General features: G+C 42.9%; 1 protein-coding gene across 1 annotated transcript; it reads right to left on the bottom strand.

Annotated features, from left to right (window-relative positions):
* Nucleotides 1–779: 779 nt before the first annotated feature.
* Nucleotides 780–24,779, bottom strand: SHPK (sedoheptulokinase). Its single transcript, XM_075854389.1, has 7 exons — nt 24,574–24,779; nt 22,718–22,859; nt 20,126–20,309; nt 18,989–19,141; nt 16,777–16,952; nt 8,768–8,968; nt 780–1,419 (listed from the first exon to the last, which is right to left on the bottom strand). The coding sequence occupies exons 1-7, from the start codon at nt 24,721–24,723 to the stop codon at nt 1,028–1,030; spliced, it is 1,398 nt and encodes a 465-aa protein (XP_075710504.1). The 5' UTR covers nt 24,724–24,779; the 3' UTR covers nt 780–1,027.
* Between the last annotated feature and the right edge of the window lie 43 nt (nt 24,780–24,822).

Raw genomic sequence — 24,822 nt, 5'->3', positions numbered from 1 at the left:
TGGCAAAAGTTCTTTGCACTGGCAGTGGGACCATTGGCTGCGCTGGTTCATTCATAGGAAGACATAGAAGGTTTTAAGACAGGTGATATGGTTGAGAAGATAGCATTATATGCATATGAGCTTTTGTTGTTTTTAGCGGACTCCACTTCTTCCTTTATGACTGCTATGTCGGTCATTGACACATTTGGGAATCACTCAGGATTGTCTATTAATTGGTCCAAGTCAGTGGTCTTTCAGGTGGATGGACCGGACACCTCTTTTCTAACCGGACGTTCCCCATTGACATGGGTAACGACATTTAAGTATTTGGGTGTTATAATCTCCATGACGCTCACGGATTAGGAAAAGTTAAACCTCTCCCCGTTTTGAGAAAAATTTGAAAGTAAATTGGACTCTTGGCGTAAACTGTCCCTCTCAGTCATAGGAAGTGCTTCTGCTTCAGATGGTCTAGATGCCTCAATTACTATTCGTCGTCCATAATGCCCCAATATGGATATTTAGATGGTTCTTTTTTAAAGTTCATAGATTATTCAGGGACCTTATCTGAAAAAAAGAGTGTGCCAGAATAAAATAGGAAATGCTCCAGAGAGCTAAAGATGCCGGTGGACTGGCAGTTTCTTAGTCCCGAGATGTATTATTTGGCCGTGTAACGGTAACACAACGTTTTTCTTATCCATGGACCTTTGTAATTGCGAAAAAATTAACAACAACACCTTATAACCTGAATGTAACATACAATGCGCCTTTCATATTGTGTGATATTAATTAAAAAATATACAAACACTTAAAAAATAAAGTTTAATATTTTAAATTGAATTATCACTCGACTTTAATTATTCTGGAATTCATATTGCAAAATACATGTTGATTATCTGTAAAGCACAGCACCAGAAATTGGATGCTATAAGGCAAATATTGTATATTTACTTTACCATGGCAATTACTAGGCTCTTGCAAGCAATTGACGTGTATTTGGCTGTTAAATTTGCGGAATATGACCACAGATTTGTAATATGTTGAGGGATAGTTACTCTTGAACCATTACCATAGCTGCACCTACAGCAGAATCAACATCCTTTCCATAGACTATAGGGAAAGGGAAGATCTTCTCCACCTCCTGCTTTAGGGCAGCATTCCTTGCCAATGCACTTCCACTCCCAATGATTCGCTTAATCCCAGACTGTTTCAGTTGGTGTGATGGTAGCATGGAATGAATGTTCTCAATAATGCCGCGACATAGTGCTCTAGTCACCTGACCTAGTGACAGCTCGGCAGATGTCAGGTTTGAAACAGAAGCATGACTGTCTGGAGAATGTCTCTCCCCAAAGAGTGTAGGACAGATGGTAAGGTGGGTGTCATTTGCAGACACAGCGGCACTGATCGCCCTCGTGTATATGTTGGAGTCAGTAGTTTCAAGACCTGTAAAGAAGAAAAAAAATGCTAGTCAGACTCTTAATATTTCTTGGGCTCCAGATTTTTTTAAAAAAAGGCAAATTTACAGCATGAGCACTCTCACAAATAAGTATGTATTTTCCTTCACCAATCCTTTCATGTCTGAAACGAGCAGATGAATTGTAACACAATGATGTGAGTATAAACTAATGTGTATGTGGGACAATGTGTATCCCCCCGATGACATACATAGTGGAAAACAAGAAACGGCTTGGTTGGATTTCAACATGCCCAATTATTTGTTCCCCTTGCAAGATAAGTGATGACAGAGGTCCCTGGCAACGCATTATCCCACAGCTGTAAAATTACATTTGTGGCTGATCGGAGAATCAATGGGTGTTGGACATCGACATTATGTGTATGGCTAGCTTAAAGGGGCTAGGTTCACACAACCTATTTTCAGACGTAATGGAGGCGTTTTACACCTCTAATTACGTCTGAAAAAACGGCTCCAATACATCGGCAAACATCTGCCCATTACTTTCAATGGGTTTGCTGATGTACTGTGCCGACGACCTGTCATTTTACGCGTCGCTGTCAAAATACGGCATGTAAAATTACAGCCTCGTCAAGAGAAGTGCAGGACACTTTTTGGGATGTTTTTGGAGCCGTTTTCTCATAGACTCCAATGAAAACAGCTCCAAAACCGGCCGTAAAAAACGATGCAAAAACCGCGAGTTGCTCAAAAAACTTCTGAAAATCAGGGGCTGTTTTCCCTTGAAAACAGCTCCGTATTTTGAGACGTTTTTGACTCTACGTGTGAACATACCCTGAGGCTGTTCTGATCTCTGCTTATTGATTTATGACAGATATTCAGCGTTTAAGGAATTGTTAAATGTATTTGTTGGTGTTTCACATTTCTAGCAAGTAATTGTGATCATTATTAGGTCCTCTTTGGCTCTAATTTTTTCTTTGATCGCTCTCTACGAAAATCTTGCAAAAGTTTTGCATTGCAGTTTTTCCTTTATAAATTTCCTCCCTCTAGGATGCTCTCCTGGCTTTAATTCCAAAAATCTTAATAAAAAAACTGCACAAGAAACCGTATGTCTGAATCTAGACTAAATTTAGTTAATGAATTTTAAAAAGTTTATTAAAAGAAAAAAAAAAAAGAAAAACATCTTATATATTCTTGCATAATTTAGAGATCTTGAATTTCATAGAATTTTAGTTGTTAAATCTTTTGGCACAAATAGAGAACCCACAGAAAAGCTTTGTATCCAGAAAAATAGACGAATGTAGTTACTGTCTCCTGCTAATGTGTACAGGAAATGGGAGATGTCTTGAGACCAGATTGCACTTATCTAATTGTGTTAGATTCTTTCAATTTAAAATCAGGTTTTCTGTGTATATCGCCAAATTCTTTCTACATAAAAAACTTACATTTCAGGTATTCCCATGTAAAATCAAGAAACAGGTCTGTCATAGTGACAGGTTCTCTATTAAAATAAGGGCATCAATAGAATACCATAATAGAGTTACCAGGCTCAGCTTCTGTGTCTACGCCCATAGGTAATCAGTCGGCACCTGCTTCTATGTCTGTGAGACTGACTCCATCTTCCACCAATCAGGATGGCAGGCTTAGGAGTGGGAGAGCATATCACAGCCTGGCCAGACGGAGCTAGCTCCCGCCCTCTGTCTATTTATACCTGCCTTTCCTGTTCCTCCTTGCTTGTGATTCTTCTCATTTGGTTTCCTGGCCCTGCTGCAGCTTCTTGAACTATTTGACCCTGCTTCATATTGACCCTGGCTTACTGACTACTCTTCTGCTCTGCGTTTGGTACCTCGTACACTACTGGTTTGACTCGGCTTGTTCACTACTCTCCTGCTCTGCGTTTGGTACCTCGTACACTCCTGGTTTGACTCGGCTCGTTCACCACTCTTGTTGCTCACGGTGTTGCCGTGGGCAACTGCCCCTTTTCCCTTGCTTCTGTGTACCCTTGTCTGTTTGTCTGTCGTGCACTTATTGAGCGTAGGGACTGTCGCCCAGTTGTACCCCGTCGAATAGGGCGGGTCGTTGCAAGTAGGCAGGGACTGAGTGGTGGGTAGATTAGGTCTCACTTGTCTGTTTCCCTACCCCCATCATTACAGTTACACTAGGGTTGCAAATACACCCACTAAATAGTCCACTAAAGAGATAAAATAAAGGGGCTGTAATTTCCATTGTAGCATGCAGCATATTACCCAAAAAGGTACTATTGGATATTACAAACAACTGGACGTCTATATAACTAAATATACATACTTAAACACATACTTATACAGTGATCAGCCATAACATTAAAACTACATATATTGTGTAGGTCTCCCTCATGTCACCAAAACAGCCCTGATCAATCGAGGCATGGACTCCACAAGACCTCTAAAGGTGTCCTGTGTTGTCTGGAATCAAGACGTTAGTAGCAGGTCCTTTAAGTCCTGTAAGTTGTGAGGTGGGACCTCCATAATTTGGACTTGTTTTTCCAGAACATCCCACAGATGCTCGATTTGATTGAGATCTGTGGAATTTGGAGGCCAAGTCAACACTTTGAACTCTTTGTTATGCTCCTCAAACTTTTCCAGAATAATTTTTGCAGTGTGGAAGGGAGTATTATCCTGCTGAAAGAGGCCACTGCCATCAGGGAATACCATTGGCATGACGGGGTGAACTTGGTCTGCAACAATGTTAAGGTAGGCGGTACGTGTGAATCAGGGGCGTAGCTAAAGGCTCATGCAAAGGTTCTTCTCGGCCCCCCCCAAAAAAAAATGTCTCATGGCCGACGGTACGCAGCTATCAGCTGAATCACTGGGTCTCCAAAGTGACCCAACAATGCAGCACCAGCAGCCAGGGGCGTCACTAAGGACTTAAAACATTAGGGGAAATAGCCCCAATACATGTGTTCCTCACAAAAAAATGCACGCGTGTATGTACTGTATATGTGTACATAGGAGACAGCATATCTATAGCACTACGACCCTATAGCTATGGATAGGATTAGATACAGCGGCTCAGCAGACGGGATCACACATGACAGGATTAGATATAGGGCCTAGCTCGCTGACATTGCGGTTCCAGCGCTGGACCCAGGAAAGGTAAGTATAAGAATTGTTTTGCTTTTTTATGTGTTACTAATTATTTTTGTGTATTTGTGTTTTTTTACAAGTTCGGTTGTTGAACTACTTCACATTCGAGGACTACTTCGATAACGTTGTTTTTTTTATTCTCAATAAAATGGTTAATGAGGGTTGTGTGTGGGATTTTTCTTTCAATAAAATATTTTATCTATGTCTTTGTATTTTTTTAAACTTTATTACTACCGCCTAACGCCTTATGCACACGACTGAGTCCCTTTTTCACGGACCCGATTCACCCGCTAAAGTGAATGGGTTCGTGAAGACTATCGGGTGCCACTCGGATGCCGTCAAAAAGGCCCGAGTGGCACAGCAGTCATGTGCAAGAGACCTTAGTAATACCGGTAGCTGCTGGCTGATCAACAACGCCCATTACTAAGGTTGGGCTTAATGTTAGATCTGAAGAGGCTAACACTAAACCCATTATTACCCTGGTACCCACTGCCACCAGGGGTACCGGGAAGAGCCGGGTATGATCCAGTACCCGAACATCTGAAGTGATGGAGGGGCACTGGCGCGGCCGCAGGCTGGTATTATCAGGCTGGGAAAGCCCAAAAACAGTGGCCCTTCCACCCTGGTAATGCTAAGCTGCTGCTGCTATGTTGTATCTGGCTGGTTATAAAAATGTGGGAACCCCACATCGTGATTTCCAATAATTATTATATTTTTTTTTTTAAATGACGTGGGGTCCCCCCATTTTTCATAACCAGCCAGATGCAACACAGCAGCAGCCTAGCATTACCAGGGTGGGAAGGGCCACCTTTCCCAGCCTAATAGCACCAGCTTGTGGCCCCCCCAGTGCCCGACCATCAATACAGATGGTCGGGTACTGGATCGTACCCGGCTCTTCCCGGCACCCCTGATGCAGTGGGTACCAGCGTAATACTGGGGTTAGTGTTAGCCTTTTCACCAGCTAAGCCCCGCCTTAGTAATGGACGCTGTCAGTCAGCGGCAATTACTAAGGCGGTAGCGATAAAGATTAAAAAAATTACAAAGACATAGAAAAAATTGATTTATTGAAATAAAAAAAAAAAACACACAACCCTCATTAACCATTTTATTGAGAATAAAAAAGCCGTCATCAAAGTTTCCATCGGGTAACCCCTCAACAGAAAGGCAAACTGAAACCTCAGCTTCCGTTTCCCTCCCCATTGATCTCAATGGTGATGGAAACGTTGCTAAAGGTTTCAGTTTTTCACCGTTGTGACAGGATGCAGTTGTTTTGCATTTTTGACTGCGCTATTGATTCCGCCAAAACAACGGAACTTGTTCACAATGGTGACAAATGGTAACCATTAGCAAAATTTCTGTCACCATTGAGATCAATGGTGATGCAAACAGAAGCTAAGGTTTCCATTTGCCTTTCCGTTGAGGGGTTAACCCGACGGAAACCTCAGACGCAAGGGCAGTGCTGATGTGAACAGGGCCTTAGATACAGGGCCCATGTGCATGTGTGATACTGTTTGTTGGACCCTGTATCTAAGCCTAAGGTAGGCCTAGATACAGGGTCCAGCAGACAGTAATGTTATACAGTATAAGATTACTGTCTGCTGGGGCCCTGTATCTAAGCCTACCACATAGTAGGCTTAAAAGGGGTTGTCCAGTCCCTAAACATTGATGGCCTATCCTCAGGATAGGCCATCAATAGCTGATGGGTCAGGGTCCGACTCCCGGGACCCCCCAATCAGCTTTTTTGAAGGGGATGCAGCGCTTGTACATCCATGTCGGCGATTCAGTGTGGGAAAGTGACCGGAATGAAGGGGAAGTAGCACTTGTACGAGCGCTGCACCCCCTTCAAAACAGCTGATTGGCGGGGGTCCCGGGAGTCGGACCCCGACCCATAAGCTTCAGTAGACAGTAATATTAAACTTACCCTACTCTTTGGCCACAGTGGAAGTCCTGACTCCATCCAGGGTCGGGATGTTGTGCGCAGTGCATAGCGTTGTGATGTCATGCGTTGCGTACAGCGCTGTGATGTCAGTACCCCCGCTGGGCTCCTGAAAGAGTGGGGTACGTACAGTCAGTCACTATAGTAACAGGGACCCGTGTAGTTTTTTTTTACATAGGCCCCATTTACTTTAGCAACTTTTCATTCATGTGGTGCGGGGGGCCCCTCTGTCTTCGGGGCCCGGTCGCAATTACGACCCCCATAATTACGCCACCGGTGTGAACCACCCACATGAATGCCGGGACCCAAGGTTTCCCAGCAGAACATTGCTCAGTTCGTCACACTGCCTCCTGGTGCAATCTCTTCCCTAGGTAAGTGACGCACACGCACCCGGCCATCCACATGATGTAAAAACAAATGTGATTCATCAGACCAGGCCCCCTTCTCCTGTTTCTTTACTGTAGGCGCTTTCGGTGGTGGACAGGTATCGGAACGGCCACTCTAACCGGTCTGCAACTATGATGCCCCATACACAGCAAGATGTGATGCACTGTGTGTACAGACATCTTTCAATCTAAGCCAACAGTAACCTTTTCAGAAATTTGTGCTACAGTAGCTCTTCTGTGGGAGTGGACCAGTTGGGGTAGCCTTTGCTTCCCAAGCGCTTCAATGAGCCTTGGGCGTCTATGATCCTGTAGCCGGTTCACCAGTTGTCCTTCCTTAGGCCACTTTTGGTATGTACTAACCACTGCATACTAGAAACACCTCAAAAGACCTGGCGTTTTGGAGATGCTCTGACCCAGTTGTCCAGCCATCATAATTTGGATAATTTTAGACCCCCGGACGAAGCAGGTAGCGAAACACGTGTTGGGGATCAGGGTCCGCCTCTTTTGGTCTGTATTCTGTCCTACTTTTTGTGCCTGTGTAGTCTAATTATTTTCCCTAACTCGAAACTTGTCAGTATGGGGCTGCTACATTTACTGTTCAGGCACTTGCACTTTGTTGTATTCACCTACGCATTTCTTCCTATAGGAGGTTTTTAGTATTTCGATGTGGGGATCCGTGCATCATGCGTTTGTTGTTCCATTTTATATTGTTTTATATTTGTGACGATAAACTAATTTCCCCTTGGTGATAAATAAAGTTTTATCTATCTATCTATCTATCTATCTATCTATCTATCTATCTAGTATTTTATTTTCTATCTATCTATCTATCTTGTATTTTATTTTCTATCTAATAAAGATGTTGTATTTTGCATTATACTTATTATTCTGCCTATATTTTGTGATAGGAGTATATCATAATTTGGCCCTTGCCAAAGTCACTCAGATCCTTACACTTGCCCATTTTTCCTGCTTCCAACAGATCAACTTCAAGAACTGAGTGTTTACTTGCTGCATAACATATGCCACCCCTTGTCAGGTGCCATTTCTAACCAGATCAATGTTATTCACTTCATGTGACAGTGATTTTAATGTTATGTCTGATTGATTTATATATTTACCTGCTTCTTACAAGCTCCTAAGTGGAGCCACCATGGACCTGCCAAAAGCCTGGCTATGAGCAAATTTCTTTTAATTTGTCATGGGATTTTTTTTGCCACATGCTAGATTATCAGGATTTCTGAGCCATCGTGCTAGATTAAAGGATGTACTTAAATGCACAAAGAAGCTGTACATTCTTGCCGCATTTGCATGGTTAGTCCAACCCCTAATCCAAAAACAAACTGTTAGGTCAACTGGTTATTATAATAATTTGGCCCTAATCTCTGTGTGTAGATGATGTAGTACTCAAATGGAGAAGGGGCCAATAAAAATTAATATACTTTCAGAAATTCACAGCGGAATATGTTAAACGCTAACTAAACGTTTGACAAACTTCTGAAATGTCATAGTGACATGTCAGACGTTTTGATTAGTGGGGTCTGAGCACTGAGACCCACAACAATCGCTAAAACAAACCTGCTGAAGCGTTCGTGTGAGTGCCCAGTCACTTCGTGTCTGTTTGACTTTTCCCGGAAATCAATGTATCGGAGTTCGTGCTCATAGACTTTCTATTAAGCTCGTACTCCGATACATTGATTTCGGGGAAAAGCCGGACAGAAATTAAGCAGCTGAGCGCTCACAAGAGTGCTTCTGCCGCTTCGTTTTAGCAATTAATGGGGGTCTCAGTGCTTGGACCCCCACCAATCAAAACTTCTGACATGTCACTATGACATGTCAGAAGTTTGTCAAACGTTTAGTTACCCTTTAACATTGTATAAATATCTGCACAGTTAATCAGACGGTGTATATGTATTGACAGTACAGATATTACCTAGATCTGCTGTCCATTGAGCCAACATTGTGACAAAGGATGCAAAAACATTTCCTCCATTCAGTGAAGCAGCAACTGCCAAATACCGATCCTTGAAGTAAGGAAAATAGGTCACAGCTTCCGTAGGACTAGGGTGGTCTTCAGGCTGAAATCCCTCCGGCATAGGGAAGGTCAGCTGAGCAGAAGTGCTAATATTCAGGACTTGCAAATTAGAAAATAATAATTCATGAAAAGTCAAATATGTACATGCTACACAGAAAGTCACAAAATCAAATAACGTGAAACCAATGAGATATTCTGTAAATTGTATATCCTCAATTTATTAAAGTTTAGCTCCAGTGATCCAGCTCTCCCGCCAAAATTTTAGAATGGATGTTAGGAAATAAGCAGGGCAGACCGATTACTAAGGCAACAGTCGGACGCCAGAGCCTCACATGCAAATCTCCTGCGCAAAAGAGGCATCGGCATTAGCCTTGGCAACCAGCCAGACCTACCTCCTCTCCCAATGTCAGTTCTACACTTGGGGGGGGGGGGGGGGGGGTGGGGGTGTGAAGCTGGCGCTCTGAATCACGAGAACTATCGAGTTCCACATAGAAAAAGTTTCAAGTAGTCCTATAAATAATATTACTTCTTCATAGCCAAAACACAGAGAAGCGCACAACCAGTTAAAACTCCAATATCACTGAAAAAGAAAGGCTCATCCACCACGTGATACTTTCTTTTTTCCTGGAAATTAGTTAAAAAATTTGTATGGAGACATAGGTCCCAAGATAGACATCCTGGAGATAGACTGGCAGTCCATTGTTTGGGGGGATCTAATAATTACTTGTAGACACTGTGAAGGCTCAGAAGATGCGGTTAGTAAAGTGGCATTCTGGCATGCAGCCACAATCACAATGAATATAAACACCGTTAATTATTACGTAGATACATATATCTGTATTGTTGTTACTTAGATTTCAAAGAAGACATTTAATATACTGAATGAAAAAGGACAGTAGTAACCGCAATATATGTGAGCCAGAACAGACCTCAAGTGCTTCTACTTGTCATGTTTTAAAGGATATCGTTTGGGGGTTAAGACAACACTTTCCCATATGCCATATGGACATCATAGAGGAGGGTACCCTACTCTGGACCCCCCTTTATTACCTAAAGTGGTTTCCATCTGCTTACCAGCCCGTCCATGAATCAATCATCACTTCCTCAGCGATAAAAGCTGATCTCACTCTATAAAAGGGATTGTCTTCATGATCCTACTACTTTTATCTTTAGAATTGGATCTTTGAATGTCCTAGTTGAAAAATGTCCCATTCTGTGCAATATGACTGCATGCTCATTACAGTCCCATTAAAATTCATGTGGGACAACTCCTCCAAGATCTCAGATGATGGCGCACACCAGGATGCAGCAACCCATGGCATGTGTGCCAGCTGGCACACGGAACAGGTTTGTCTCGCACGCTGAGTCCCAAGCCCTACAAATACGCTCTAGCCTAAACCTACCACAACACTGCCCCCTCGGCATGATTGATAGCTCTAGGGTGCGCCGACGTCACTGGTTTCTTTAGGGCCAGGGTGGGATTTGCATGAGATTTAACGAAAGAAACCAGTGACGTCGGCGCAAGGCAAAGGGGAGGCATTCGGACCTTGATTTTGACACCCGTCTTACGTACGCAGTACAATTCTATTATTGTCGGCTGTCACTCCCATTACACAGGGTAGCACCTGCCATGAGGCGACATGAGCCTCTGGCCTCAGGCGGCAGGGTACAGCACTTCTAAGGGGGCAGCACTGCAGCTAAGAACTGCTGTCCCACTACCCATCCAGGTATTAGCAGATGATCTATGCGGCTACCTTAAAAGATCCCCTCCAGCCCCCCTTCCCTACTCTTCACATGAATCTCTCCTCCTGCTGTGATATGATACAGCTTTGCAGTCGGGACCTGATGGCGGGGGTGGGGGAGAGTGTCTGCAGGCACAGTGTCGGGCTGTGAGAAAAAGTGCTGGAGTGGAGGCTCTCACCCCATGAAGCTGCTGCACTGGATTCCTTCTACAGCTATCCTACATAAAAAGTAAGTGTATGTTGTTTACAATGTGTACTTTATATGTGTATAATGTGCTTATATGTGTGTATATGATGTGTGCATGTAAGGTGCATATTAGTGTACGTCTGTTACATATTGTGTATATAAAAATCAGTGAGTGTGATATGTACATGTATGTGTATATGCATGCAGAACTCTATAGTTGTTGTATTTATGTCACTGGTCCAGTATATGGAGGCATTAGGGTACAGACACATATAGTGGCTGTTGAACGATTGTTAATGTCTTGGGTTTTTTGCAGACATTAAAAATCATTTGAAAACCGCACCGACTTGTGGTAAAACTGCATGTGCTACGTGTTGTACTGGACAATTATTGTTACGATCTGATTGTTTGCATTAAACCTGTGTTTCTCAAGGTGCGGTACACGGCCTATAAACGGGTACATGCTGCATCCACAGGGAGTACGTGTTTAACACAAACCATAAAAGTTGCCCCACCGTTCAAGACTAATTTTTAATTTGTTGGCAGATGATTGATGTGTGAGCCGACATGCTTACAGAGTGAGGGTAAGGACACAGGGCGGATACGCTGCGTAAAAGTACACAGTACATCCGTTTTGGAAACTGCATTGAGTTCCGCCCGAAAAACTGTACCAAATTGTGGTGCAAATTTTCAGACGGAATAAACACTGTGGAAATACTGCAGGGGAAAAAAAACCAAGTTTATACTTAGCATCCGGGCTTTGTCACGGCGATGCGTAACTCTGTTCTGAGTACAGTCAAGCCTCCAGGAATGACGCTGCAGCCCATGTGACCGCTACAGCCTCTAATTGGCTGCAGCAGTCAAATGGGATGAAACGTCATCGTAGGAGGCCGTTCTGCACTCAGAGTGTGAGGTAATAGTGGTAAATAAAAAGTATGAACCTTTTTATTATTTTTCAACCAAAAGGGCTTTTTTTGGATTGGCGATTTTTGCGGCGGAATCGCAGCTCTTCTGCTGCTAAAATACCAAAATGTGCCTATTTGTTGCAGGATTTACCTCACCATTGAATTAATGGGGGAAAACCCGCCACAGAAGAGCTGCGATTCCACAGCATAAATTGACATGCTGCTGATTAAAAATAATAGGGGAAAAAAAGTTTCTGCTTCCCACGTAGAAGCCATGCGGCCCAAAAAAAATGCATTGAAAAATGACAGCAATTCGTGGTAAAAACATATGCGGTTTTGCTGTGCAGTATTTGGCCAAACAGCAAAAGGCTGCCATTTGACAAGTGTGAAAGTACCCTAAGCGTGATAGCTCATAAACAGGGGCTCAGGTGGCCTATAATGTCTATAAGGGTTCTCACGGCACTCCGGGTCACAGTGTGTAAAGTACAATATTCAGGATCACAGTGTTTGATATGATTGTATTCACGGGCAGTATATTCAGGGGCTCAGTATATGTTGCTGTTATATTCAGGGAGCAGTGTGTGGCACCATGACGACTTTGTGTTAGCATAGGGGGTGCGGATATGTTGGAAAAATGAAGACATCGGAATGGCAAACTCTGCAGAGAGGTGTCGTGGCCGTGAGAAGTCGTCGTGGTGGTCTCGACCAGAGGAAGAAAAAAAGGAAAGAGAACGACTGTAATCACCTGTGATTTACTGATCGTAAATATTCTGCCTCTGACAAATTATTACTGTATTTACTGTTATTCAACTTATTTATTAATGATATAGAGGATGGGATTAATAGCACTATTTCTATTTTTGCAGATGACAGGTGTACTTGTAAATCATAAACTAAATAACAGCATGCAATGTCAATAAGCTGCTTCTAAGGCCAGCAAGATATTGTCGTGTATTAAAAGAGGCATGGACTCGCGGGACAGGGATGTAATATTACCACTTTACAAAGCATTAGTGAGGCCTCATCTAGAATATGCAGTCCAGTTCTGGGCTCCAGTTCATAGAAAGGATGCCCTGGAGTTGGAAAAAATACAAAGAAGTGCAATGAAGCTAATAAGGGGCATTTAGAATCTAAGTTATGAGGAGAGATTAATAGAATTAAACCTATTTAGCCTTGAGAAAAGACGACTAAGGGGGACATGATTAACTTATATAATATATGAATGGCCCATACAAAAAATATGGTGAAATCCTGTTCCTTGTAAAACCCCCTCAAAAAACAAGGGGGCACTCCCTCCGTCTGGAGAAAAAAAGGTTCAAGCTTCAGGGGCGACAAGGCTTCTTTATGGTGAGAACTGTGAATCTATGGAATAGTCACTGCAGGAGCCGTCATAGCAGGGACAGTAGATGGCTTTAAAAAAAGGCTTAGATAATTTCCTAGAACGAAAAAATATTAGCTCCTATGTGTAGAAATTTTTCCCATCCTTTTTCCCGTCCCTTGGTTGAACTTGATGGACATGTGTCTTTTTTCAACCGTACAAACTATGTAACTATGTACTGTATCATTTATACAGATGATGGGTGGTACAATTTTTGGGAGGGAAAGCAACTCCCAGCATATCCTTACCATTGTTCAGGCCATACTGGAAGCTGCTAACCTGGCTTTGCAAATGATCTCCGTACTGAAGTGTATTTGTGCTGAGCTTGGTTCTGGCGCTATGTATATATACACTACCGTTCAAAAGTTTGGGGTCACCCAGACAATTATGTGTTTTCCATGAAAACTCACACTTATATTTATCAAATGAGTTGCAAAATGACTAGAAAATATAGTCAAGACATTGACAAGGTTAGAAATAATGATTTTTATTTGAAATAATAATTTTCTCCTTCAAACTTTGCTTTCGTCAAAGAATGCTCCATTTGCAGCAATTACAGCATTGCAGACCTTTGGCATTCTAGCTGTTAATTTGCTGAGGTAATCGGGAGAAATTTCACCCCATGCTTCCAGAAGCCCCTCCCACAAGTTGGATTGGCTTGATGGGCACTTCTTGCGTACCATACGGTCAAGCTGCTCCCACAACAGCTCTATGGGGTTGAGATCTGGTGACTGCGCTGGCCACTCCATTACAGATAGAATACCAGCTGCCTGCTTCTTCCCTATATAGCTCTTGCATAATTTGGAGGTGTGCTTTGGGTCATTGTCCTGTTGTAGGATGAAATTGGCTCCAATCAAGCACTGTCCACAGGGTATGACATGGCGTTGCAAAATGGAGTGATAGCCTTCCTTATTCAAAATCCCTTTTACCTTGTACAAATCTCCCACTTTACCAGCACCAAAGCAACCCCAGACCATCACATTACCTCCACCATGCTTGACAGATGGAGTCAGGCACTCTTCCAGCATCTTTTCAGTTGTTCTGCGTCTCACAAATGTTCTTCTGTGTGATCCAAACACCTCAAACTTCGATTCGTCTGTCCATAACACTTTTTTCCAATCTTCCTCTGTCCAATGTCTGTGTGTCATATTAATCTTTTCCTTTTATTAGCCAGTCTCAGATATGGCTTTTTCTTTGCCACTCTGCCCTGAAGGCCAGCATCCCGGAGTCGCCTCTTCACTGTAGACGTTGACACTGGTGTTTTGCGGGTACTATTTAATGAAGCTACCAATTGAGGACCTGTGAGGCGTCTATTTCTCAAACCAGAGACTCTAATGTACTTGTCTTGTTGCTCAGTTGTGCAGCGGGACCTCCCACTTCTCTTTCTACTCTGGTTAGAGCCTGTGTGTGCTGTCCTCTGAAGGGAGTAGTACACACCGTTGTAGGAAATCTTCAGTTTCTTGGCAATTTCTTGCATGGAATAGCCTTCATTTCTAAGAACAAGAATAGACTGTCGAGTTTCACATGAAAGCTCTCTTTTTCTAGCCATTTGGAGAGTTTAATCGAACCCAGAAATGTAATGTTCCAGATTCTCAACTAGCTCAAAGGAAGGTCAGTTTTATAGCTCCTCTAAACAGCAAAACTGTTTACAGCGGTGCTAACATAATTGCACAAGGGTTTTCAAGTGTTTTCTAATCATCCATTAGCCTTCTAACACAGTGAGCAAACACAATGTACCATTAGAACACTGGAGTGATGGTTGCTGGAAATGGGCCTCTATACACCTATGTAGATATTGCATTAAAAACCAGACGTTTGCAGCTAGAATAGTCATTTACCACATTAACAATGTATAGAGTGTATTTCTGATTAATTTAATGTTATCTTCATTGAAAAAAACTGTGCTTTTCTTTAAAAAAAAAAGGAAATTTCTAAGTGACCATAAACTTTTGAACGGCAGTATATATATATATATATGTACTGAGCTTTGTTCTGGTGCTGTATATATGTATTGAGCTTGGTTCTGGTGATGTATATATGTTTGAGGATGGTTCTGGTGCTGTATTTATGTACTGATCTTGGTTCTGGTGCTGTATTTATGTACTGATCTTTGTTCTGGTGCTGTATGTAGGTACCGAGCTTGGTTCTGGTTCTGTATATATATGTACGGAGGATTAATTCTGGTGCTGTATATATGTTTTGAGCTTTGTTGTGGTGCTGTATATATGTATTAAGCTTGGTTCTGGTGCTGTACATATGTACTGAGCTTAGTTCTGGAGCCATATATGTCAGAGCTTGGTTCTGGTGCTTTAATTATATAGGATATATTTATAATAACAAAATTGCAGGGCAGAAGGAATTGTTGCAATTCATTGTATATTTAATGGGTACAGTTGAAGTAGTTTTAACCCCTTGAACCGAAACCATGTGGTAATACATGACCTGACAATATTTCCAAACATCCCCTTGTATGTTTTTTTTAGATGCAGCAAAATCTATAAAATCAACTTTTAAAACGACGCACGGTGTGTGTGAATTACTCTATAAGGGGTCATGAGGCGGTGTTGCTATCCTAAAGAGTCACATAGTCTTGGCTCCAAACCTACTCTTCCATGCTTGATTGACATCGCCCTGGCTGTTATACATCACTACCAGTCTCCTCCAACTTTCTCGGATGCGCCATTGCCTAGTAGTCCCGGGGCACGCACAGTGCAGCGAGGTATACTCTGCTCAGCTTTATCTCTGTACCGTACATGCCAGGGGGGTAGAAGGCAACGTAGGAGGCTGGTAGTGATGCAGCACAGCCAGGACGATGTCAATCAAGATCTGAGGGGCGCCATTTCAATTTTCACCTCAGGCAGCAGAAAAGATCGAATCGGCCCTGCTAATACAACATATTCCCTCATCCGTTTTTAAGTCACATAAGCACTGCAAGGAACATTAGGGCTGGATTCACACGAGCATGTTCGGTCCGTAAAAGACGGAACGTATTTCGGCCGCAAGTCCCGGACCGAACACACTGCAGGGAGCCGGGCTCCTAGCATCATAGTTATGTACGACGCTAGGAGTCCCTGCCTCTCTGCAGCACAACTGTCCCGTACTGTAATCGTGTTTTCAGTACGGGACAGTAGTTCCACGGAGAGGCAGGGACTCCTAGCGTCGTACAAAACTATGATGCTAGGAGCCCGGCTCCCTGCACTGTGTTCGGTCCGGGACCTGCGGCCGAAATACGTTTCGTCCTTTACCGACCGAACATGCTCATGTGAATCCAGCGTAGGTGAGCTTGTCTCTTATGTCTCATACATGGTAACAGTTTGTGCTGTATGGCTTTCATGTTGCATGGCACACAGAGTACTTTATCTTTTTCGGCACAAGATATAAAAAAGTACTATATACTCTAGTACCAGGGCAGACATGATACGTACAAATCTATTGCCAGTATTAAAAGGGTTCTGAGCAAATAAAAATAAGGACTAAACAGTGTGAGGACTTCTTGCATTCACAAGCTGAGGTAGAACACCCTGTGGGAAACACTTGTCTCATCATTAACACAACTAAACAATAGAGGTATTTCATTCAGTGATGGAGAACTCGGTTCAGATGCATATTATATTATATTATTATTATTATACCATATATGATCTATGACCTGAGACTTAATGCTATGAAGTAGGTGAACTATAGTTTATCCGTACCTGCATCGGTGCTATTAGTTAAAGAACTATAGACTGAACACTGGAAATCTCCCAAGGCCACGCCAACTTCTGTCCCTTGTGGAATTCCACACCACTCATAAGAAGTCTTCCCTGCAATACACCCAGCATCCACAACATTAGGGAGAAGACGTATAGGAAAACCCCACTCCTGTAATCTGATAGGGAAAACAATCACCAATTAAAACCGTGAGAAGGATCACAAAACTGCCATAAAACGACCTAGTTCTGCAGCAAAACATCCCCATACTGACGCACAACTACGCAGATGTGCCACCCCAGACTCTAACCCTTGTAGAAGCTGCATCAATGCCCATTGTTTGACACACACAGCTTTCCAGAAAATATATGACAGAGGCCCCATGCACACAACGTAAAACCGCAGACCGTAATACGGTCCGCGGTTTTTACGGACCCATTCAGTTCTATTGGCCGCGGACACCTTTCCGTATCGCTATGGATGGGTGTCCGTTCTGTAGAATTGTGCCGGGAATTATGGAGCATGTCAGTTTTTTCGTGTTTTACGGGCCGTACTCCCATTGTATGGGAGCACGGCCGAAAATGCGGGCGGCCCTCAGCAGACGGCCGTGCCCACAACTGCGAGCCGTGATTACAGGCATGGTCATGTGCATGGGGTTAGGCCTCATGCACACTTCCATTGGCCGTCGTACGGCAGTTAATGACGGATCCGTGAAACACGCACCGCACACGGATGGCTTCCGTGTGCAGTCCGTTGTTTCACGGACCAAATCAATGAAAAGGCCGAGACAGTTCCGTCAAAAAGGGACAGGAGTAGGACCTGTTCTATTTGTGACGGAAGGGCCACACGGTTCCTTTAAAACAACGGAAGTGTGCATGGCCCCATTGAAATGAATGTGTCAGGGTGCTATCAGTTAAAAAAAACGTATAGCACCCTGACGAAAATAACTGAAGTGGGCATGAGGCCTTATTCAGACGAAAGTGTGTGAAATCGGCAGTGAAAAAACGTGTTTTTCACAGCTGATTTGCACCCGTGCGGGACCCATTTTCACAGATCCCTCAGACATGAGTCTATTGAGGGTTCTGTGGAAAGACAAAAATAGGACGTCCTATTTTTTCACGGGCCCTTCCCACGGTCCGTTAAAACAACGGTCATGTGAATAGCCCCAAAGAAATACATCCAGCCGTGTGACAGCCGTAAAAAAAAAATGGCCGTCACACGGACAAGTTACACGTTCATCTGAATAAGCCCTGAGAAACAGCTGATTAGTAGACGTTAACATCATATATAAACTGGTGACTTTATTTTTCTTCCAGGTTGTTATATTGTTCACTTCTATACAATGAATGCAAATAATTGTCTTTCATTTTGTACGCATAGCATTATGGCACCATACTATTTTATTACAATACAAAGCCTTTTCCCAATATTATTTTTACCAAACAATTCGTAGTATTATTTTACTTGCATATTACAAGTGATTTCGCAAGTGCGTTAACAGTGAGGGAGTCGCTAAGGGTATGTTCACACGGCCAAATTTCAGACGTATACGAGGCGTATTATGCCTCGTTTTACGTCTGAAAATACGGCTCCAATACGTCGGCAAACATCTGCCCATTCATTTGAATGGGTTTGCCGACGTACTGTGCAGACGACCTGTTATTTACGCGTCGTCGTTTGACAGCTGTCAAACGACAACGCGTAAAAATACAGCCTCGTCAAAAGAAGTGCAGGACACTTATATACATTATATGCAGGACACTTCTTTGGACGTTTTTGGAGCTGTTTTCTCATAGACTCCAATGAAAACAGCTCCAAAAACGGACGTAAAAAACGCCGCAAAAACGGCGCGAAAAACGCCGCGGAAAATGCGAGTTGGTAAAAAAACGTCTGAAAAGCAGGGTCTGTTTTCCCTTGAAAACAGCTCTGGATTTTCAGACGTTTTTGTTGACTACGTGTGAACATACCCTAAGCATTACCCACATCCCGGTAAATGAAAGGAGCGCGGCCAGTGTGATGATTTCATGGCTTAACAGAATTTGTTGTAGAGTATCCGGCTGTTTTATGTAATTTTATGTCACTAGCAAAAACTATCTCCTGTATTATACCGTATTACAATCTAATCAGGGAGTGTTCTGAAAGCAACGTTGTACGGTTAGATACCTAACCCTGTATCACATGAGAAGTTATAATATATACCACACTACAACTTACATATCCGTGTTCCAGGTTTTGGTCCTGGTATTAAAATATCCCCAACTAGCAGCATTATGTACAGACATCAGTGGTTTCCGGAGTCCACACAACACAGAGACAACGTAGTCCTGGATTGTACCAGCTGCATCATATTGCTGAAGGAATTCAGGCCTGTAGAAAACATAAAAGCACATGTCATAAAACCCTCATCTAAAAACGGATGTAAAAAACATAAAACACGGCCTAGTGGTACAGCAGATTGACGCCACCATAGGTCATGCTGCTGCTGCAAACTTTGCTGTTGCTCTTCATCTTTGACTATATCCCCTGATGAATCCTATATCAAGAGGAAACGCATCGGGATAGAATGTGTTTAGGGTCGGGTTCCTTCTCCGGACGATGACTAGACCTTCCACTGAACAGGGTTTAGATTATTCAATAATGGAACTGATTAGACTTACCAAATGTGAGCAACTGTGAATAAATAACCAGTCATCCTAGGCGGACAGCTGGTCTAAGTCCTGAGAGGAGGTCCTGACCCGGACTTTGAACCCATGTATTTCAATGGAGCTGTTGCCACGACGGTTGTTTCAACGGAGCGTGTGAAGGGTCTGTGAAATGTAGGACATGTCCTATTTTACTGCGTGTCACGCATCCCTCCGTTGACTCTAGTCTATGGGGGATCCGTGACAACGCGTCTTCTACACCTCGGACGTGAAAAACAGTTTTTCACATCCGAGGTTAGCTACGCTCATCTGAATGTAGCCTTAACTTAGTGCATCTAAAGCTCCTCTTACACGGCCCAGCGTCGTTGATCGGTGATCGTTTGCTATTTTCACAAGGAGCTATGTATGGGGACGAGCACTCGTTACTATGATCGCTCGTCCCCATACATTTTTATCACGTGTCCCTGTTTAAACTGCCGACAACGATAATATTTTTTGCAAGATAAATGTTACAATCAGCCGATGAACGAGCCTTGTTTGTGTCTGTGATTTTCCTTTAGAGCACAATGAAAATTGCACGCGACCCCACTGTTTTGTGGCAAATTCACCATGATGGCGGACTACTAGACTTGTTTTCTCTAAAATCACATAGTATAATAGTAGATTGTGTTATAAATTTAGAGCCGTTCAACTTAACAGTATATTGTACCTGTTCTTTAAATACCAGAATATTGAAGCGCAGCCAAAGCCTGATGCCGCATTAAGATGGGACTGCGGCCGAGGTAAAGAGGACAAGAAGTCTGTAGTACATCGTCCGTCTTCCCAGGTGACAAGTTGGCTGACTGCATTTGGCTCAAAGACTCTGAGATTTACGCTATTAATCCAATGACATCCTTGTAAGAAAAACAAAAACACACACATTATATATATAAAATCACAATAGCATCGTTACTAGTTTAGTAATACTCTATCTCCTAGCTAATCTAATAGGCGCTGTCACACTGATAACGCTAGTGAAAATTGTGTCCCAAAAAGTTTATTATTTTAAAAGTTATGCCCTATTTTCTAAATATGTAAATGAGCCTTTATTAGACAAGTGGGAGGTAACAGCAGCGATTCTCCTGAGGTGGAGCCTCCTCACAACCTTTGTCCTGTCCTATCAGCATGAAGCTGCTTCACACAGTGTGAGAGACTGAGGCAGGAGGGAAGGGGGATCACTTCAAATAGCCATATCTCCGGCTGTGGACCACCTAGAACAGCGATTCTGGGGGCATTCTAATATTCAATATGACACAGGATCGCAGTTCTAGCTGTGACTCAACAGGAGATATTGCCAGTTTAATACACATGGAAGCTATATACTATAAGATAAACACTGTATTGCTGGGCAGTGAAGAGGGAGAAGCTGTATGCTGATTGGACAGCGTCATACAGAAAACATTACACCCAGGAGTCACCTCCTATTTGGTTATTAGAGCCACATTAGCATATTTAGAAAAACTATCATAACTTTGCAAATAATAAACGTTTGTTAGATTAGTCAGGAGATAGGGAATTAATAAACTAGTGACAGAGTCCTTTTAAAGGCTATGGACATCTTTTTTTGGGTAATTTTATTTTGAAATGCATATATATATATATATATATATATATATAAATAAAAAAAATTTTTTTTTTTTTTAAATCACATTTGTAATGGTCTTTTATTAAAATTTTACAGTTTCATGTCTGCCTCGTCTATGTATCACGGTACATAAAAGCTACAGAAAGACGCTCTGAGCCGAATCCGTCACTAAGCTGGATCCACTTTAACTTGATCAGAACTAAGCTTAGAAAATTGCACTGGAGCCCTTCAGCCGAGTCGTCAGTGAAGCTTAATGACGGATTTGGCTCAGAACATCTTTCTGCTGCTTCTATGTACCGTGATACATAGAAGCTGCAGACGTAAAACTGTGCATTCTCTGTGCATTTCAATAAAATAAAAAAATACCCCAAAAATGTCCAAAGACTTTAAAGCCTGACTCCACGCCCACCTTCCTGCTTCTTCCTTATAGGCGCTGTTCTATGCTGCAGAAAATGACTATTGGTGACCACAACCGTTGTGTCTATTGCATGTATAGTCACCAATACAGATCATAATTAACAGCTGGAAAATGCAGTGGTGAGGATTTGAGTAAAGAAAAAAGTGGAGTTAGGCTCTAATATTCCAGCCATTTAAGGGGGTTCCAACGCCAGACCTCTCACCGATGACTTGCACAAAGGTGCATAGCATTTGCTGACACGTGAGCTGACAATCAGCAGCTGCTCACATGTAACTCTTTCTTGGAGGAGAGAGAAGTCTGATTGAAAGAAGAAATCTGTGACAGGTCACAGCACCTAAATTGTGTGTGCTACGCATTGAAAAACACAGTTTTAGATCCTATTCAAGTATCATCTCGCCAATTAGGGGCACTCCTGCGCCTGGTTACTGAAATAGAAGTAGTGTATTCCAAAATACAGGTGCAGTATGGTAGATGACAACACAATAGCCATAACTCATCTGTAGTGTTTCCTGCCGGAGTCTGGAGGCTCACAAATGTAGAGGTAAGAGAGCGCACCCTCGTGGAAGAATCTGTAAGTAACAACCAGAACTCTTCGTTGCGAAAAAAATTAAAAAAATTGATAAAAAACTAGCAAAGTAAAAATAATAATAAAAAATAAAAATCTTCCTGCCAGTTATACATATGGGTGATAGTGGTAGGAAATACTAGTAAGCACCATTAAGCCTAGTGCCAGCTCACACATTGCATGTTGGGGCAGTTTTTGATGCAGTTTCAATGCATTTTTTTAAGCCAGAACCAGAAGTGGGTCCTAAAGGGACAAAGAGTATAAAGGGAACACTAAGGCAGGGTTCACGCGGCCGTGTTTGGTCTGTGATACACGGACCGTATGTCGGCCGTATTACTCGGACCGACCACAGCTCAGGGAGCCGGGATCCTAGCATCACAGTTATATACGGTCCGTATATCAAGGACCGGACACAGCCGTGTGAATACGACCTTATACTTGTCTTTTTTTGTATCTGGTCCCAGGAGCGTACACAGACATCATAGCAAAAGTTAGAATTGACCTCACACCAAGTTAGACCTTTTTGTAGTATAGGAATGTAAACTCGAACTGTCCCATGGTCCTCCAGAGAAGGGACTCACACAGTGTAGCTGCTCTCCTAATAGATGATGGTCCTGGACGGGGGACCCCCTCTGTCAACTCAAAATTCACTAATGGAAATAAGTTGAAAAACTATATCACCGAGATATTACACCTTGGTTTGTTCTCCAGAATAAGACTCCATGCATTTGTCCAGACACCCCAATTCGTGAAACTTTTCGTAGCTTATCGCTGGGAAGAGCGGTCAAGCAATTATTTAGAGCCCTTATTATCTGACAGACATCTTGTTCTTTTCCCTGAAACAAGAAGAAAATTGATCTCAATTATTTCGGTTCTAGAGAACATTTCTCTAAAATGACCTGGATATATAAATTCATGACTTGCACAAGTAATGACAGCAATGCAGTGCGATAGGGGTCCTCACCCAACTTCCCACAGATCCAGAATGGCATATATCAATTCAATATGGTGGGTCCCAACAAAGTCTAGCACTGATTGGACAGAGTGAGACCGTAGGGACACGCCCCATTGACAAGGGGAATGGTAACACACAGCTGCCAATTTATTTATAAATTTCCAGGAGTAGTAACAGAAGAATAGTGCAACGAAGAATTCTAAGAAAAGATGCTCCAGAATTGTTATGTTATGTGGAATACAAGTATTTACTAAAACTGGAGAAATCAGAAGAGATGATAGTTCCTCTTTAAGGCCCTGTTCACACGGCAGAATTTTATCGGCAGAACCCGCCGCAGATTCCACTGAAACATTCCGCCTTTCATTAATTTGAGCGGGAGTCGGACGCTTCTTTTTCCCGCTAGCTGAGTTTTTCAGCTAGTGGTAAAAAGAAGCGTCCTGCTTGATATTCAGACAGATTCCGCCCGCATCTTCCATTGAAGTCAATGGGAGGAGAAATCTTAATAGCTCCGTGGCGGATTTTGTGTGACCAGGGACCTGCTGGGCAAAATCCGCCATGTGAACTGGGCTTAAAGGACCAGCCAGGCAAGCACAGGGAATATTGTAGATTATCAGGAGGCTGGAATAGCTAAAGAGAGTAGGTCAGATAGTAATATCACATCAGCGTAATATGAGCAGAACGGCCACAAATCCAACGTTTTCCCACCACACAACTGAATCTCCAATACACTTGTGTGACAGTGGTCTTAGGCTGGGTTCACACAAGAGTTTTTTCAGGCGGAAAATCTGGCTCAAAATTTCGTTTGGAATTTTGAGGCAGATTTTGCTCTGCCTGCACGCCGATTTTCGATGCGTTTTTTGCCCGTGGCCAAAAAACACAGAGAAATACACTTTCTCTGCCTCCCATTGATGTGAATGGGAGGTCAGAGGCGTAAACGCCCGAAGATAGGGCATGTCCCTTCTTTTTCCCGCTCGTGGGAAAAAGACGCCTCCGCCTCCCATTGAAATCAATGGGAGGCATTTTCGGCCATTTTTTTGGAGCGTTTTCTGACGCGGTTTCCGCGTCAAAAAACTCTGTGAGAACTCCTCCTTAAAGGGAATTACTCCTTACGCAAGTTATAATGTAACATATTAAAGGTGGAGCACTACTTTAAAGGGTAACTAAACGTTGAGAAACTTCTGACATGTCTGAGCGGTCACAAGAGTACTTCTGCCGCTTCGTTTTAGCGATCGGTCGGGGTCAGTGCTCAGATCAATCAAAACTTCTGACATGTTACTATAACATGTCAGAAGTTTGTCGAACATTTAGTTACCCTTTAAGGTCTTATGCACATGACCGTCTTTATCCTTAATTTTGTGCGCCATTTTGAACCGATCTTAATTTCAGGGCATCTACAAGATGTCTTGTTATAAATAGTAAGGCTATGTGTGAAAATAAGTAGCTGTAAATAAGGTGGGGGCATCATTTATATAGTCCACGTTACAAACTGCATATGGAGCAATCCACAAATATAGAATTGCATAAATCTATCACTCTGTTGCTGCTGTGGAACTAAAAGTTCCAGCATGCCGAGAGCAGTTCAGGAGCTGTCTCACCTGTGCTCCACACTCACTCTCCAGCCCTGCCCTTGTGTCCCGGCTCTCGCTGTGCAGCACCTCCTTGGTTACAGGCTCGAGTACCACGGCCTTTACAGAACTTGTGCCCACATCAATGCCCAGAACGAAAGAGTTATTTTCCAGCTCCATCTCTAACTGTCACTTGATTGTCACTGACAGCGGACTGTCCCACCATGGACCGCCCATGCAAAGTTACCATAGTTTATTGTCTCCGGCACCGAGGCCATT

This window comes from Rhinoderma darwinii, chromosome 2 (assembly GCF_050947455.1).
Source record: "Rhinoderma darwinii isolate aRhiDar2 chromosome 2, aRhiDar2.hap1, whole genome shotgun sequence".
In the NCBI taxonomy this organism is placed as follows: Eukaryota; Metazoa; Chordata; class Amphibia; order Anura; family Rhinodermatidae; genus Rhinoderma; species Rhinoderma darwinii.
The sequence above is the reverse complement of the archived record's forward strand: the minus strand, read 5'-3'. Positions and strand labels throughout refer to the sequence as shown.

Excerpts from the sequence above, each read along its gene's own strand:
- SHPK (XM_075854389.1), bottom strand. The coding sequence starts at position 24,723 with ATGGAGCTGGAAAATAACTCTTTCGTTCTGGGCATTGATGTGGGCACA. Across the intron at positions 19,142-20,125 it reads TTCTGGTATTTAAAGAACAG|GCCTGAATTCCTTCAGCAAT; the intron begins GTACAATATACT and ends TGTTTTCTACAG. Across the intron at positions 16,953-18,988 it reads AAAACCTGGAACACGGATAT|ATTACAGGAGTGGGGTTTTC; the intron begins GTAAGTTGTAGT and ends TTTCCCTATCAG.